Below are 15,546 nucleotides of genomic sequence, written 5' to 3' on the forward strand. Positions count from 1 at the left end.
GGAATAAATATAGAGCCAGACACCTAGGTTTAAGCACTCCTTCACTGTGCGAGCTCAGACAAGTTATTTAATCTCTCTGTGCCTCTGTTTTCTCATCTATTAAGTGGGGATAATAATAGCAACTACATCAACAAGTTGCTTAAGGATTCAAGAGTTATTATGTGTAATATGCATTTCGAAATCTGCCTGCCTGGCATATAGTAAGTGTTATGTAAACATGTTAATAATATAGCTTTTGTTTATACTAAACATGATATTTTTTATTTTTGAGCAGAAAAATGTTGAAAATTGGTATAGTTGGATCCTCTGACATATAACTTCAAACAAATAACTTAAAACCCAGTACATATATTGGTAGAAACATACAATTTCACATATACTCATGTGAAAAGTAAGCTAAGAATTTTAGAGTTAGAAGGGATTTCAGCAAGTATAGATATGAATTTTTAAAATCTTGGCTATGTAACAGGCAATTATAGTGTGAGAAGGAATCTTGGATAGGCTGAAAACCATGGAAAAGAACAAAGCTTCTCTGTTTAGAACTTAGTAAACCATTTACTTAAAACCATACCTTGTGACTGGTGCCACATAATTGCCAGGGAAAACCCCTATCTTGCTGGTATGCATCGATGTCCCTTTGAACCAGCCGTCCTGGCAACGCTCAAACACTAAAAACATCTCCCCTTTCCTCAGCTCCAGCTCGTCCTCTTTCCGGGGAGTGTATGGATATATAGCAACATACCTAGAATAGAAAAGAGTATGTGATTTCAGGCTGAGTAACAGATAAACCCCAGGATGCACAAAAACTCTTCCTTGTTACAAAGTCTTGAATATTCCATACAGATGTAAACAGAAAATATAATCCTCTAACCTGTAAGTAGCATTGGTAATTTTCCATTGAAAGAGGTTTAGTGGCCTACATTTAAAAGACAGACGCCTTCCTGATTAAGAACTGCCAACCTGGTCCCCCCAATGTGAAGGTGACTATCCCACCAAATGGTATTTGTGGGGTGTGAAAGAATTATGCAGCTTCCCAAAGTGCCTAACCTGCTGCTGGGGATTAGGGACCCACTGGGAAACTTGAGCTCTTCAAATGGCACTTGTTAGATGTGGGAAGTAGCCCTGAATGAGGACATATGGCACGAAATCCCACTGGGAGGCACAACGCGCTGCCTTCCACATACAAGCTGAACCTAGAGGCTTGGGTTGCATCTGCTTTTGTATGCTCAGCAGGAAAAATACTGAATTTGAAAAAGTCAAAAGGAAAAAAAGCCCAGATCATAGAGTGCAAAACCACCCCACAATGCAAGGTGACTGTGCCACCAACATATGGAAACCAGGCAGGCAACACTAACCAATAGTGGTTTGTTTGTTTGTTTTAACCAGGGCTCTAAAGTGTTCCACATATAAAATCACACAATGTAGGAGCCACAAAAATCTAGCTGTATTCTGCCATTGGTAAGCGTTGAACAAGACAATGAGACAATGAGACTTTTCTGGATACTTAATGCTGGGGACTTACAGCTTTTCACATGCACACTCCCTCTAGATCTGATTTGTGTGGAATACCTTCCTGTTCGTTAGTATCCTAATGCAAGGAATGAAATTGGAGACAAAATGCTCAAACAGGACTTATACAAAAAGATGGCTCCATGTACACACAGTATTATGAAGAAGCGAACACTACGTTTCCCTAAACTGTAAAAGGCCTTCACTTAGCAGAATGGCTCCCTAGCAAGCTCATGTGTTGGACCCATTTTGTTTCAGCAGTTTCCTAATTATATGCACGACTGGGTGTAAGTTTGCAGAACACAAACCACTTTGGTGAGCCATAAGCCTGTCACCGGCTCCTATCAGAAAGGTGTTTCTCTACCTCTGCTGTTTGGGCTTAGTCTGAAATGAACTTTAAAGCAGTAATAAATGACACCCTCACTTACACACTGGGGCGAGTCTGAGGCCGTAAATGTGCAATCTGGTCAGCGGGTCCCGCTGTGGGCCTCAGTCCCATTCCAGCAGCAGCGCCCGGAGGTGTGGAGGACAGTGAAGGGGGCGGTGGAAGAGGAGGATTCATCGTCTGGTATGAGGACAGAGAGAGAGAGAGAGAAGAAGAATGAATGATTTATTTATTTACATCTTTTATGGAAGGTGGGAGGGAAGAGGAATCAGGAATCCACAGGAAAAGACCTGAATGGAATCCACAGGGAGCAGAACCAGCAGGCTACCTTGGAAGAAAGCCTCCTTTTAAAAAAAAACTCATCCCTTGTTCTCCTTTAAGATCTTAGAGCCACAGCAACTTTTTTAGCAAACAGTAAGTAATGACACTGGGGAAGAGGGAAAGAAAAAAATGGAACAACAGCATGTAATTTTAAGATTAATAACATTTTTCAGTATAGACCTGGATAAGAACCCCAACGCTTTTCAAGCGGGCAGCTATAATGTCACACTGCTTGCTAGGAATTAATTTGTGATTGTTTCTGTAACTTGTAACTTAAACACAACACAGAACAATTCAGCTGCCCTATATCTCAAACCATTCCTTCAGAAGAAAATTTCCTTTGATGCCTGGTTTCCAAAAAGCCCAAACAATAGCAAGCCACAATCACTGGGCTATTGTTGCTACTTTTGCTTATTCTTTTCTTAACTTTGCCAGCTTTTGAAATTTAGTACTATCAAGGCTGGTAATCTTTAACAAGTACACCAGTGAAAAGCTGCTGGTTCCTTTATGGGCACAGCCTAATGGGGTTCTGCCTACAGGATTCCATGCCTTTTGAAAATCAATGGAGCAATTGTTACTTTCTGATCTATAAACCCCAGATGATTCTTCAGGGTCTGTATACTGAAACTCCTGGGAAAACAGGCACACAAAGACTTCCCTGAACCCCCACCTCGGCCTTCCCAAATCTTTGAACCACTAGATGTAAAAACTGAATTAAAAGAGAAATAAGAAAACTAAAGAATGCACCTAGGAAAGCATAAATGGCTTTCACACATCAGCGTATAAATACGAAAAACCCAATGATCTCTAAATATAGTTCGTAACAGTCACTTTGTTTCTATTTCGTGAAATAAAAATTCACATCTCATCAACATTTGCTTCATCTGCCTGTTAATGTACATAGTTCCAGAAACACAATAAACTAAGTAGAAAAAAATTTCAGAATTCTAGACATATGTGGCAACCGTTTCACACATTATATTTAATTTTTTGCTGAAGTGACTTTGGAGAAGGATTTTTCCCATACCGAAGCTGAAGGTGTTGTGGAACATTCAGTGCAGAAATAAATGAGGCGCAGAGCTGCTTACAGAGTGCTAACCTGGACAAGGCAGAGGCCAGTTCAGAGAGTTAGAACTGCATGAACGTTACTCACACTCTCCATACAAAATATGGCAGTCTTAAGAGTTGCTACAACTCTGGAATTGCATGCGCTGGGGCTTAGAGTCCTCAAAACCTTTGACCAGGAGGTCAAGCATTCACTCCATTCGGGCTCCTCCCAGTGACAAAGGAGAGAGAAACAAAGATAATCCTGGTAAAACACTCAGCACACATGACCCGGGCAGTTCACTGGTAATAACAACACATTGGTAGCTTGTCGGGCAAGATAAAACGTCTAGACTGTACACCGGGTAATATATGGACACTGTAAAATTACCACTCAAATGATTTCCACTGAAATCTTCCGAAGCCCAATCTCCAAAGAGCGTGGCTGTGGGAAGGAGGAAGGCCAGTGCACATGCTCAACAAGGAGCCCAACGAGAACTGCTCCTGGAAATTACTTAAAATAGTACCTAAGGCCCAGAAGCAAAAACCTCCATTTCACAATCTGAGTAGAATTCTATTTTCAAGAGGAAAGGAAATTAAAATTGTCTGTTATATCTTAACTTTATTAAAACAGAGGCTGTACTAAATTAGCCCTAAGAAGAAAAAGGCAAAAAAACATCTACGGACCTGATAAAAACATGTCACATTCTGTTAACAAAATGTAAAAAAAAGGTCAGCTCTTACAGTTAAAAAATACAGTAAACAAATGTTTCATGTACATCCCTTTCACAAAGAGTTAGTTAGAAGTCATTGGAGATATGGCTTAGAAGAGGATATTCTGAAAGATCCCAAAGGTTGTGCTTGAGAGAAAATGCAGTTATTTCTCTCTATTTTGTGGTTGAAACAGTCTTAATAAAATTGGACAGATTTTTTTTCCCCCCAATGTTGGGTTACATATCTTTGGGGGAAATGTGCATATGTGTGTGCACATGTACTCGGTATATAAGCACACAAAGACCAAGAGAGAGAGTCTGATTAAAATCAGATTCCTAGATGTTGTTCAGCCCTCTGGGGTTGGTAAAATGATAGGGCTCGGGTGAGTCCAGAGCTGTGACTGACTAGGAAGTACTGTGGGTTGCTTTATAAACAACTTAAACTGAAATAATCTGGTGATGTGGAAGTTCAAAAGGTAATCCACTGCGTGTTGTGCTTCAGGCAGTTTGCTATCCTGCAAGACCTGAAATTTCTACAGAGCAAACCACAGCCTTTCATTCACCCAGAGCTGACCTGGAGACCTGCTTATTATTTCATAGTCCAGGCCAGAGCAGGCACCAGAGGCCAAGACACACTCTCCACCAGCAGCAAAAAAAAAAAAACAAAAAAACATCTATGGGCCTGCAAGAAGTAGAGATCACATTTCGCTCATATTTTGTTAGCTTAATATTGTTCAGAAGCAAATCCCACACTTAAATGCCATTTTCACTAGACATTGCATACTAAATTAATAGCTTAAGCGCTCATCACTTGAGTTTTATTTTATGGAAAGGCAGCAGGTCTGTATTATCAAAGTAAAGTTGTCTAGAACTATGGGCCAGACCACAGAAATACTAATGTAGAAAATGGGATGTTATTCTGATATTCATTAAAAATGAGCTTCCTCCTTGTGTTTCTATAGATTCAGATCTTCTGTTCACAGTCTGTGGTAATGGTCTGAGGCAAGAATTGCTATTTCTGAATAACATTTAGCTTAAAAACAGGACAGTGGTCCGCTAATGTGAAATGATCATACTTTGCCACGTCCAGGTTCTGTTCTGTCCCCTCACCCTACTGACCTTGAAAGCAGCATCAGCTTTACACTGTAGAAGGAGCGTGGGCTTTGGGGTCAGAAAAACATAGATTCTAATCTTGGCTCAGTGTCTTAGGGCAGTCCTTGATTTCCCTCCTATGTTAGAATGAACCCCAGCAAAGTGTCCTTTCTGAAAGGGCTGGATTCTAAGCCAGAGAAGCCACATTTGCTAGTGCACATTGTGAGTGAAAAGTTGAAGTGTGTGGGTGTGATACCACTCCACTCCAGTGCTCTCTCCTCTTTTTGCCCTTTCATGCGACCGAAGAGTGGTTAGGTCTGGATTTGGCTAAAGATAGGTGACAAGATCCATTAGGTTTTAAGCGGGCCATGGGCTGCAGGCCACCTTACCAGTAAAGTGCTTTGCTGGTAAAGTGCTTTGGAGTTTGGGGCATAAGTTCAACTGACAATAAAGGATTCATTTTCTTTCCAATTGTCCTTTAGGTGTGTATTTCCCTCACATCCATTTCTATCTCCCAGGGTAGAAAAGTGACTGGCAGGATAGACTTTGGGCATTTCTCGGTCCCTTGGGCAAATACCATGTAATATCCCCCAATGCCAGAATCTTTTTTTTTTTTTTTCTCAACATCTGATTTCCAGTCAACCCACTTTCAACCCTACACATCAACATCTCTAAATAGCCTCTCTGGGTACTGAACCCAGATGCATGTATATAGGCTGATGGAGAAACAGTTCAAGCTGCTGTGTCGTTATGCTCCCTCAAGTCAGGAGTGTTAGCAATTTCAGCAGCATTACTGTCTGTGTAGAGCAGGGTTTGTGCAATTATGTGAATAGTTTGCTTTATTTTATGACAATGAGTAGGAAGTAGAAAAGTGGAAATACTGACACTAGTGATTAAAAAAAAACCCTTAGGTGTCAGAATTCAATAAAATTAAGATAAAGATGGAAGGTCCCAACTCTTACGTCTCAACTGGATGCTCAATGGAATGAAGCCAGTCAGTTGTGGGTACAGCTATGAAGAAAAAGAAATAAAATTAAAGAATATATTTAAAAAATACTAGAAATAGATGCTTAGATGATGTCTAAAGGGGAAGATGTAATTAAGAATTTGGCACTTTTAAAAAATCTCTCCAGGAATGGAATTTCCCTCACAAATTATAGATCTCTTGTTCTACATTTGATTCATAAGAAGAGATATCTCTGATATTAATTGGCTTTGTATAAATTACATAAGGTCTCTATGCCTTAATATACCCAATCTGTGAGATGGAGTTATAATTAGAAATAGTTTAGGTAAAGCTGTCTTTCCCAGTACCCTGAAGCACAGCAGAAGCCCAATAAAGAGAAGCTGTTGTTATGATACATGAGACTGTGAACTCAGAACACTGTTTTACTCATCTTGTATTGCTGTCACCCAGCTTTGCAGACAGAAGTTAACAGATCCTCAGTGAGCTTTTCACAAATGAGAAAACGTTCTGTGCTTCTACCTCTCTTAGGACAACATGATATGGATCAAGAGGCCTTGGCTCCTGAGATGCTGGAGTCCTTTTCTGTTGTTGCTGGGAACGTTCTGGCCATATTCTAATCCTGATTTTCAGAACTCCCACCAATTCCAAGGGCTCAACTTGTACCTCTCAAACTATTGACATTGGCAGTTCCATTCCCCGACTTCCAGAACCCTTCCCTGATCCTGTCGATAGCAGTGAGTCCTGCTGAGCCTTCCACCATGGGCTCCAATGGACTAATTACATGTTGGCTATTCTGAGAACCTGACATCACTTAATTTGCTTCTCTAAATACACGCACAGACACACTATGTGTGTATATGTAAAATTTTTTTAGTTAGGGTTATGCATTTTTGGAATGCAGTCAGTCTATAAGCTGGCCACAGCTTGGTCTTTACTGGCCTGACTAACTGTGACATCTTGCAGCTAAACACCTCTCAGCTGGTACAGGGGATTGGGGATTCTTAATCACTCATTTAAGAGTTCTTCTGCCCTTGTGCAGAAAATATGAGACTAATACAGATCCTCACCTTTCTCCCTTCACAAAATTAGTTGGAAAAAAAACCCCTCACTACTATTAATAGCCTGATGTCTGAATTAGATAGATATAATGCTAGTTTTGCTCCTAATATTAGAGATCTAACATTTTAACTGTTACATGTGAAATGTATAGGACAATATGCTCCTAACTTCATTCTGCGTAAAAGATTAGAAAGTCTCAATTCATGATAAAAATACTAGAAATAATTTCATTTCCTACTCTAGTGTTGGCATTTGTTACCGAATAAATCCACACCACGAAAAGCATTGTTTTCTCTCTACCAAGCTGCATATTATTGCTGTGATTGTGCTCAAATTCTTTGAAAATATTTCAAATTTTAAATAGGATACTTGCCATGATTAATGTAAGATACAGAGGGTACATGCTACTGAGATTTTTTTCCCCCACTTTAACTTAACATATTAAATCCAAAACATTGCTGCCAGTCCCTACCAGGGACTTTGAGATCTAGACATCTCCTGGGATGACAGACAGGTCTGTTTATAATTAGTTTTTCATTAAATGGAATTGGCAAAGTAGACATACTGTTTAATAAACCTTCCTCTTGCTTAACATGCAGGCTTTCTTATATAATCCTAGGATGAAATGGTTGAATGTAAATTAATTTTTGTATATTCATGCTCTCTTGTGACCGGTCTCATTGATTTGCCCTAGAGTGTGCCTCCAGCTAAGAGCAACTGGCCATTTACTACACTGTAAAATTTTCAGCCCACAAGGGCTGAAATTCAGCCAGCTCTGTCTTTTCCACTAATTAATTTTTCTAAGATCAGAAAAAGCAGCCTTTTTCTCTTAAGAAATTATGCTAGAATTTTTCCATGTAATCATCTGGAAATGGAAATATCAACTGGTTGTGTATGTATTGGGGTGGGAAGGGAAGGAAGGAAAGGAGAGAGTCTTCTCTGGAGATAAGAGGGCAGGATGATTATGGAACTTGGCTCTGGTCAAAACACCCGGAGCTAACAGAATCTCATGGAAACCACATTTCAATAAAAGTTAACTGAATTTCATCTTCTCCCCAGAAGAATCAACAACTTTTCCTGTACCAAACAGTGGTACTATCAAGGTAGTGTAATCGTTCTGGAAATAAAAAAAAAAAAATACAACTTTAACCTCTAACCAGAACATTATTAACTTCCATTTAAATACAAGAACATGCTTGACTCTATAAAAAGTTTTCTAAGGTCTAAGTCAAGCTAGGTACTAACTCCACATTTATTTATATCCCACCTTGTTTCAAAGTAAAATGAGGCAAAAGGAAAATGAGGACAATAAAACTAGATGGAGCCAACATCTTGACTAATGTGCTAATATGTCGTGAGGTCCTAGGTCGGGGGTGGGGATACAGATTTGGCTCTAACATTCTAGCAGAAGGAAACATAATCTTTACAACATATATAAAATCCACAACCTAAAAACAAACCAGCTGCCTAGAAGCCTCACTATTCCTGGTACAGAGAGCAGAGAAACCATAACACAATGAACCAGGCCCTCCAAGGCATTCTGAGAGCCAACCAGCGGCACGTGTCACAGGCCCACCCTGCAACAGTCCTCAATCGAGACCAATAACGAGATCAGGAATAGTCATCCCTACTACATTCTAGGCATGGTGCAGATTCTCCAAAGTAGATAGTATTAGTTTCATTTTACAGGTAGGGATACTGAAGCTTAAAGAGGTTGAGTAACTTTTCATGGTCATGTAAACAAGTAAGTGGTTGAGCTGGGCTTTCAGCTCAGGTCTGTATCCCCATCACTGGGCCACGCTGTTTCTCTGAGAGCATCACAGCTAGGTGAGACTCTAAAGCGATTTGCAGGGCTGGGGCCCGCTGGGGAGATCTGATGCAGGGATCTATCTTTTCTATTCTCATTCGACTCAGCACTGAAAGAAACAGTCTGAAAGCATAAGCAAGGCATTGGCCTGGATGAAAGATGTCTCACAATTGCCGGTTCCTTGTAGTTCATGTGCCTGCAATTTCAGGAAACAGGGATTTAAACTACTGTGTTTCTGCTACGTAAGGTTGAATTTGCTTGTTTCTTCTTCCCTTTTTTCTCTCCATAGTGTTATTCTTTGTATCTATCTCCCTTGGCTGCCCTAATTTCTCCTATTAATTTCTCCCGTGAGGATGTTGTAAAGCAATTAGTGTTTAGACTCTTTAGGATGCGATGTCTTCAGAAGGAAAATCAACACAATCTGAGGGAGGATTCCAAGGGAGCATAGCTGCAGCTATCATAGTGGAAGACGAGAAACCAAAAGGTGAATCATAAATGGAGAGATTTGGAATCGACTCATCCTGTGACTCAAAGCAAACTGTTTAGCTTTTGGGATCCCGATTTCCTCAGTATTTCTATAAAGATGTCTTTGTAAGAAGTAAGTGAAGTCTAGAAACTGAAAAGAAATGAAAAAGAAATGTTCGGTTAAGTCTTCGGGAAATCAGGCTGAACGTTAATGAAAATTAAAAGGATCTTATAGAAGTCTTCTAATGGCTTCAGGCCACTGATCCTCACTGTTAAAAATTATGCAGGCTGTAGGCAAGAGACTTTCTCATTTTTTCTGTGAGATGAACAGAGATAACAGATGAAAGCGATCCACCCCCACCTAACAAGTGTCAACGTAAACTGCAGGTGTTAGGCGGTGGGGTGTGCCAGATTAATGGGACTAAATACCTGAGAGAGAAACAGAGATGGAGAAGCTGTACTCACTCCAAGGGCAGCTGGGTAAGGAACATCCGACGGGAAAGTGAACGAGGGGCCAGTTGTCACTGGACTGCTGGGGGGTGGGGTCACAATTAACCCGGTGGTACTTATATGAACCTGCCAAGAGGAAAAAAAAGTTAATTAAAAGACAACTCCATTTAATACAACAGATTGTACTGGCTAAACCTTGGGGAGGCAAGTCACAATTTAAAAAATATATGTATCTGTCGTTTCTATTTGGGGAAGGCAGAAGCTCTTTAAGTTTATTCAATCTACATTTACTGATTACCTAATCTGTATTCGACACTGGGCGGTCACATGACAAATACTGGCCACTGCGATGGTTTTCATACAGAATTCAACTGCTGTTGGCTTTCGCAATAACACACTGCTTCACTTGGGATGCCACTGTGAACCAAACTGACCTTTCAGATGGTTAGTCTCATGCTTGACTAGCCCACTGGCAATTTCCCTAAAGATCCTGTTAAGGTAGGTTGAGGCTGAATACTCACCTGTCTATCAATATGTAAATCTATGTGAAGTGCTTAAGGTATTTTGTTATTCTCGGGATCATTTTTCATGACTTCTACTTTTCAGTGGGGATGCATAATTAAAATGCAGCTGCCTAGACATGCCTAGAGCAGGTAATTATTTATAAAACCTTTAAAGGAACAATGTCAAGCCAAATTAGCTGTTTTCAAAAGGTGTCTTATCCCTGATACTATCCAAGATTAATTTACTAGAAAGAAATTGAGTTATTCAGGTCATTTCATTGCCTGTGTTCAGTTATTCGATCAATTTCACTCATGTTGAATATCAGGTCCAAAACAGATGCCATCATTACTTGATGCTGCAGAAGTAGGTGTGTAGGTTCCCACACAACTGGGATGTTTTCCCTCCATTATTAAAGGAATGTGGTTGGCTGGTACCTTGTTCCCCCAAGGAAACAATGATACACCAACAATGCCAGGCCTTTTGTAATAAAACTTAATCCCGGGGCGCCTGGGTGGCTCAGTCGTTAAGCGTCTGCCTTCGGCTCAGGTCATGATCCCAGGGTCCTGGGATCGAGTCCCATATCGGGCTCCCTGCTCAGCGGGAAGCCTGCTTCTCCCTCTCCCACTCCCCCTGCTTGTGTTCCTGCTCTCGCTGTGTCTCTCTGTCAAATTAAAAAAAAAAATTCTTAAAAAAACGAAACAAAACTTAATCCCAAACATAGTTCCCTCAATTCAACTATGTTAAGAAAAAGATTATCAAGACAAAGAAAAGCTCCTGAGATTAGTTCCCAGAAGCCTGAAGGAAACTTTGAGTTTCCCTGCTGGGTTAGGCCTTACCAAGGGCAGGGATAATCAGCATCACAGCACACAATTTATTTCCACAAATAAATCTGTGTTATACATGGAATCCACATCCTTTTAAAATCACATCTGTACCTGTTAGCTCATACATTGATTGAACCAAAGGCTTAAACTAAGCAGATCTAAGGGATGACCTCACAAGAGTTTCTCCCCAAACCGTCATTTTTTTGTCTCTCCTGTGAACCAAAGTCTATTTCCAGTCAATTTCTAATGGGAAGCACACTGATTTTTCATCCTAGCATAAAATCCAATGGCCTATAGCTGTTTTAACCAATAAATCTGTTTAAATACATACCCCAAGGACATTTGTAAGTTGACACCACATAAAAGAGGGAGTCTTTCGGGCGCCTGGGTGGCTCAGTTGGTTGAGTGACTGCCTTCGGCTCAGGTCATGATCCTGGAGTCCTGGGATCGAGTCCCACATCGGGCTCCCTGCTCAGCAGGGAGTCTGCTTCTCCCGCTCCCCCCTCTTGTGCTCTCTCTCTCTCTCTCATTCTCTCTCTCAAATAAATAAATATAATCTTTAAAAAAAAAAAAAAAAGAGGGAGTCTTTCTGAGAAGATACAATGAAGCTCACTTCCAAGTGCACGCCATTATCATAGAACCTTTGGGGTAGAAAAAAACACCAAAATACAGCTTCCTGGGCCTGACCTTACAAATATCTAAGAAAGATCTCATGACTGACTGATGTTTCTCTAAAAGCCACAGGCTGGGAGTCGAGATAGTTAACTGCTAATGAGTTTATTGTCTTGGGAGTTGGACCAGAGGCCCTCCAAGGTGTCCGCCATCATGGACATGGGAGCGGAACAGTGAACACTGAGACTCCTGCAGGCACCAGCCAACACAGGGCCACTCCTAACCCTGGAGTAAAAAGAGATCAAAGTCACCCAAGAATGACTAAGCAGCAGCAGCAGAAGTAAATTGGCTGAGGGTGAGCATGTCCAGAATAAATGCCCTGAATTGGGAAAAATTGACTTTCTACCGTTCTCTTTTCCTCATGGAATGGCAAATTAGTTTGGGCTCCCCCACGAGAAAGGGCTCTGTGGAGAGGGAAAGAGGTGGGGAAAGCAAATGGAAATGAGTGGGCGCACCTCTGGCTCCCCTGAAGCCATCGGCAATACAAAAATGCCACAAAAACACTTAATATTAGGAAGCATTCTTCCAGCTGGCAGAGGCCAGAGGAGGAAACAAAATGTCTTACTTATAGCATCATATGCTTTTACAGATGTCAGTTACAGACATCTGTGCATATTTGTTTTGGTGACTCACCTGGACAGCACAGTCCATAAAGAATCTTCTAATTTATGTATTTGAAAGTTCAGCCTTTACTCAATAGTCACCAAATACAATAGCAAGTAAGCCCCTTGCTCCTTTCTTCTGTCCATTTCCCCATCCTGTTGCCTACAGTTTGGATGTCCTGGAGAGATCTGTAAATTCTATATAGAAACATAAGGATAAGGTTCTACCCATATGATGGAAAGGTGAGCTGAAAAGCGCCATCACACCAGCACTGACTGCCTATATGTAGATTCCAGTCAGGTGAGAGGAAAATGAAAACTCACTTCTTTGGGCTCCTTACTGCAGATTTTCTAAGTGGAACCAAACCTAATTAAGGAAAAGCAAGAGAGAAAATGGGCCAAGTCAAGATAATAAAATATCCTTTTTCTCAGCATTGAGGAAGGAAGGAAGGAAGGAAGGAAGGAAGGAAGGAAGGAAGGAAGGAAGGAAGGAAGGGAAAGGAAAGAAAAAAGGAAAGGAAAGGAAAGGAAGTGGAAAAAAAAAAAAAAACGGGCCAGAGCAGGAGGAGTCAAATCTCCTGCTTGGTCCTTTGCGGGGCAAAGAAAAGGACAGTCCTATTTTAAAGTCTCCCATGAGCCATCTTTCCATATACACCGATCTCCACGGTTAACAGAATGTTTGCCTGTCACCTATGTTACACATCATCATTGCTTTATTATGGACTGTGGTTCCTTCCAATGTACACAGTACACTAGACAAGTAGTATTTTCTGTAAACCTGGGCTGGGGAAGCCAGGCAGCACTTGAAACATCTCCCATCGGCTTCTTGAAATAACTTCTCCCTGAGGCAACACATTCCCACCTAAAACAGAATGTATTAGAATATGGGAGGAGGGGTGGAATGGTTGAAGGGGAAACTGTTTTAATGGAACACAGAAAGCCTTGTTTCCGAAGCTACTGCAACCAAAACAAAAATAGCTCTATTTTTATCGTCTTCATTCCCAGCTCTGGTGTGGCAGCGTCAGACATGCTCGTACCTGACGGCTGAGTTCTCTACAAAAGATATAAATGCTAGGTTTATCCTCCTTTCTCTTTTAATTTTCTCTAATGCCAAAAGATTACCGTTTATTCTTTTAAAGCTATTCCTATTCTGAGTTGCCACTGTTCTTACCAGAAACTTACCATTTATTTTAACAAAACATCATTGTGCAAATGTTGCTAGGTCGCAAAATAAAAAACTCAAATGATTCAATTTTCTCGTAGTGAATGGCCATCATTACTAGCCACCTCTGTCAGAACCTTATTCAAAAATCTTTTGAGCCTTTCCAGAGTAACCTCACTTGGTACTTCTTACTGCAATCTATAATCCATGTCTATTTTTCACATAGGGATAGTTACATGTAAAGTAACAGTTCTCCTCTTTACCCATTTTTCAAGAGATTCATTCATTCAATAAATATTTACTGAGTGTTTATGTCGGACATTTGGGATATATTGGTGAACAAAACAAAGACCTTTCCCCTCATCACACTTATGTTCTAGTGGGGTATGTCTGTGTAGCCTAGTTCCCTCATAAGATCAAAAGCTTCATTCCCCCACCACCTAAAAAACACCAACCACAATCCCGTTCAGAAAATGAATGCATTTACCTCACAACATGCCAGATGAATCTAAGGGAGCGGGGTCAAATAAATGAGGCTGAGAGAAAATAACTTTTAATAACATTGGCAAGGAATACCAAAAACTGTGTTGTAAATTTTTATTCTGTGGTCCAAAACAGGCACTTTAATTAACTGTAAACTTTCTGAGGACCAGGACTGTGTGTGTTTGCTTCTTTGTTTCTTTAAAGGAAAATAATTGATTTTTTTTTTTTTAAACTACATCTATATTATAAAGTAGAATGTAAAATCTGCATGAATTTTAAAAACTAAATACAACACCTGAAAGAAATTTCTCCCACTGCGACAGGATGTTTTGGACAGGGCTCTCTGACCTTTGGGTTGAGGAAAAATATGGTCATCATCTAATTGGATAATTACAGCAGCCCTGTGACTAAGGCAGAGCCACTTTAGTGGGCTCATTTTGCAGTCCAGAATTGAGGCCTAACATGGGGAAGTCCTATAGCTCATTATCACAGTATACATGGTGCCTAGAAGGGTCTAACAATAAGGCGACCAATAAATGCCTGCTGACTGAATGCATGTTTCCAATCATTAACACAAGAATAATGTGCAGCTATTTCTTTCTTTTTTTTTTTTTTAAAGATTTTATTTATTTATTTGACAGAGAGAGACATAGCGAGAGAGGGAACACAAGCAGGGGGAGTGGGAGAGGGAGAAGCAGGCAGGGAGCCCGATGTGGGACTCGATCCCAGGACCCTGGGATCATGACCTGAGCCGAAGGCAGTCGCTTAACCAACTGAGCCACCCAGGCGCCCTAACGTGCAGCTATTTCTTAAGATAGTCCAAAGCCTTGATGAACTAATGAGGTTTTTATTTTTTTATTTTTATTTTTTTTAATTTTATTGTTATGTTAATCCCCATACATTACATCATTAGTTTTAGATGTAGTGTTCCATGATTCATTGTTTGCGCATAACACCCAGTGCTCCATTCAGTACGTGCCCTCTTTAATACCTGTCACCAGGCTAACCCATCCCCCCACCCCCCCCCCCTCTAGAACCCTCAGTTTGTTTCTCAGAGTCCATTCTAATTTAAATTAAATGTTTCTTCATGTCCTCTCTTTTTTTCCTCTGTACCTCTTACTGGGAAGCCTAAATATCAGGGTAAGTCACACAGATGCAGGCAACGGTCAACTATGAGTTTCAACCATAGCATCTTCAGTTTGGATGAAGATAAAATTTTAGTTGGCAAGATCTCCCAAAGCAGCCTTGTGACAAGGTTCTGTAACACTGAGCAGTTGCTTGAAACTAAGCATTATCTAAATCATTTTGTCATTTCTGATCCTTCCTTTGAAAATGACTGAATCTAAATCATTTTGTCATTTCTGATCCTTCCTTTGAAAATGACTGAGTAGTTTTGGGTTAGTTTTCTCTTCTCCATTTTTCTACCTACAGAATGAAGAAAGGCTTTACTTCCCAGGAAAGCTACTATTTTCCTTTTTTTTTTTTTT

General features: G+C 40.4%; 1 protein-coding gene across 2 annotated transcripts in view; it reads right to left on the minus strand.

The window, feature by feature from the left end:
• Positions 1 to 15,546, minus strand: part of SH3RF1 (SH3 domain containing ring finger 1) — a 178,342-nt gene that overhangs the window by 23,861 nt on the left and 138,935 nt on the right. The window contains exons 6-8 of one of the 2 annotated variants that reach the window (XM_032413171.1): positions 9,792 to 9,938; positions 1,938 to 2,074; positions 572 to 742 (exon numbers count right to left, since the gene is read on the minus strand). In XM_032413171.1, the coding sequence (XP_032269062.1) occupies positions 572 to 742; positions 1,938 to 2,074; positions 9,792 to 9,938 (455 nt within the window). The remainder of the gene's footprint in view (positions 1 to 571; positions 743 to 1,937; positions 2,075 to 9,791; positions 9,939 to 15,546) is intronic. The other variant, XM_032413172.1, reaches the window with a different exon arrangement.

Source organism: Phoca vitulina, unplaced genomic scaffold, assembly GCF_004348235.1.
Source record: "Phoca vitulina isolate PV1807 unplaced genomic scaffold, GSC_HSeal_1.0 scaffold14, whole genome shotgun sequence".
In the NCBI taxonomy this organism is placed as follows: domain Eukaryota; kingdom Metazoa; phylum Chordata; class Mammalia; order Carnivora; family Phocidae; genus Phoca; species Phoca vitulina.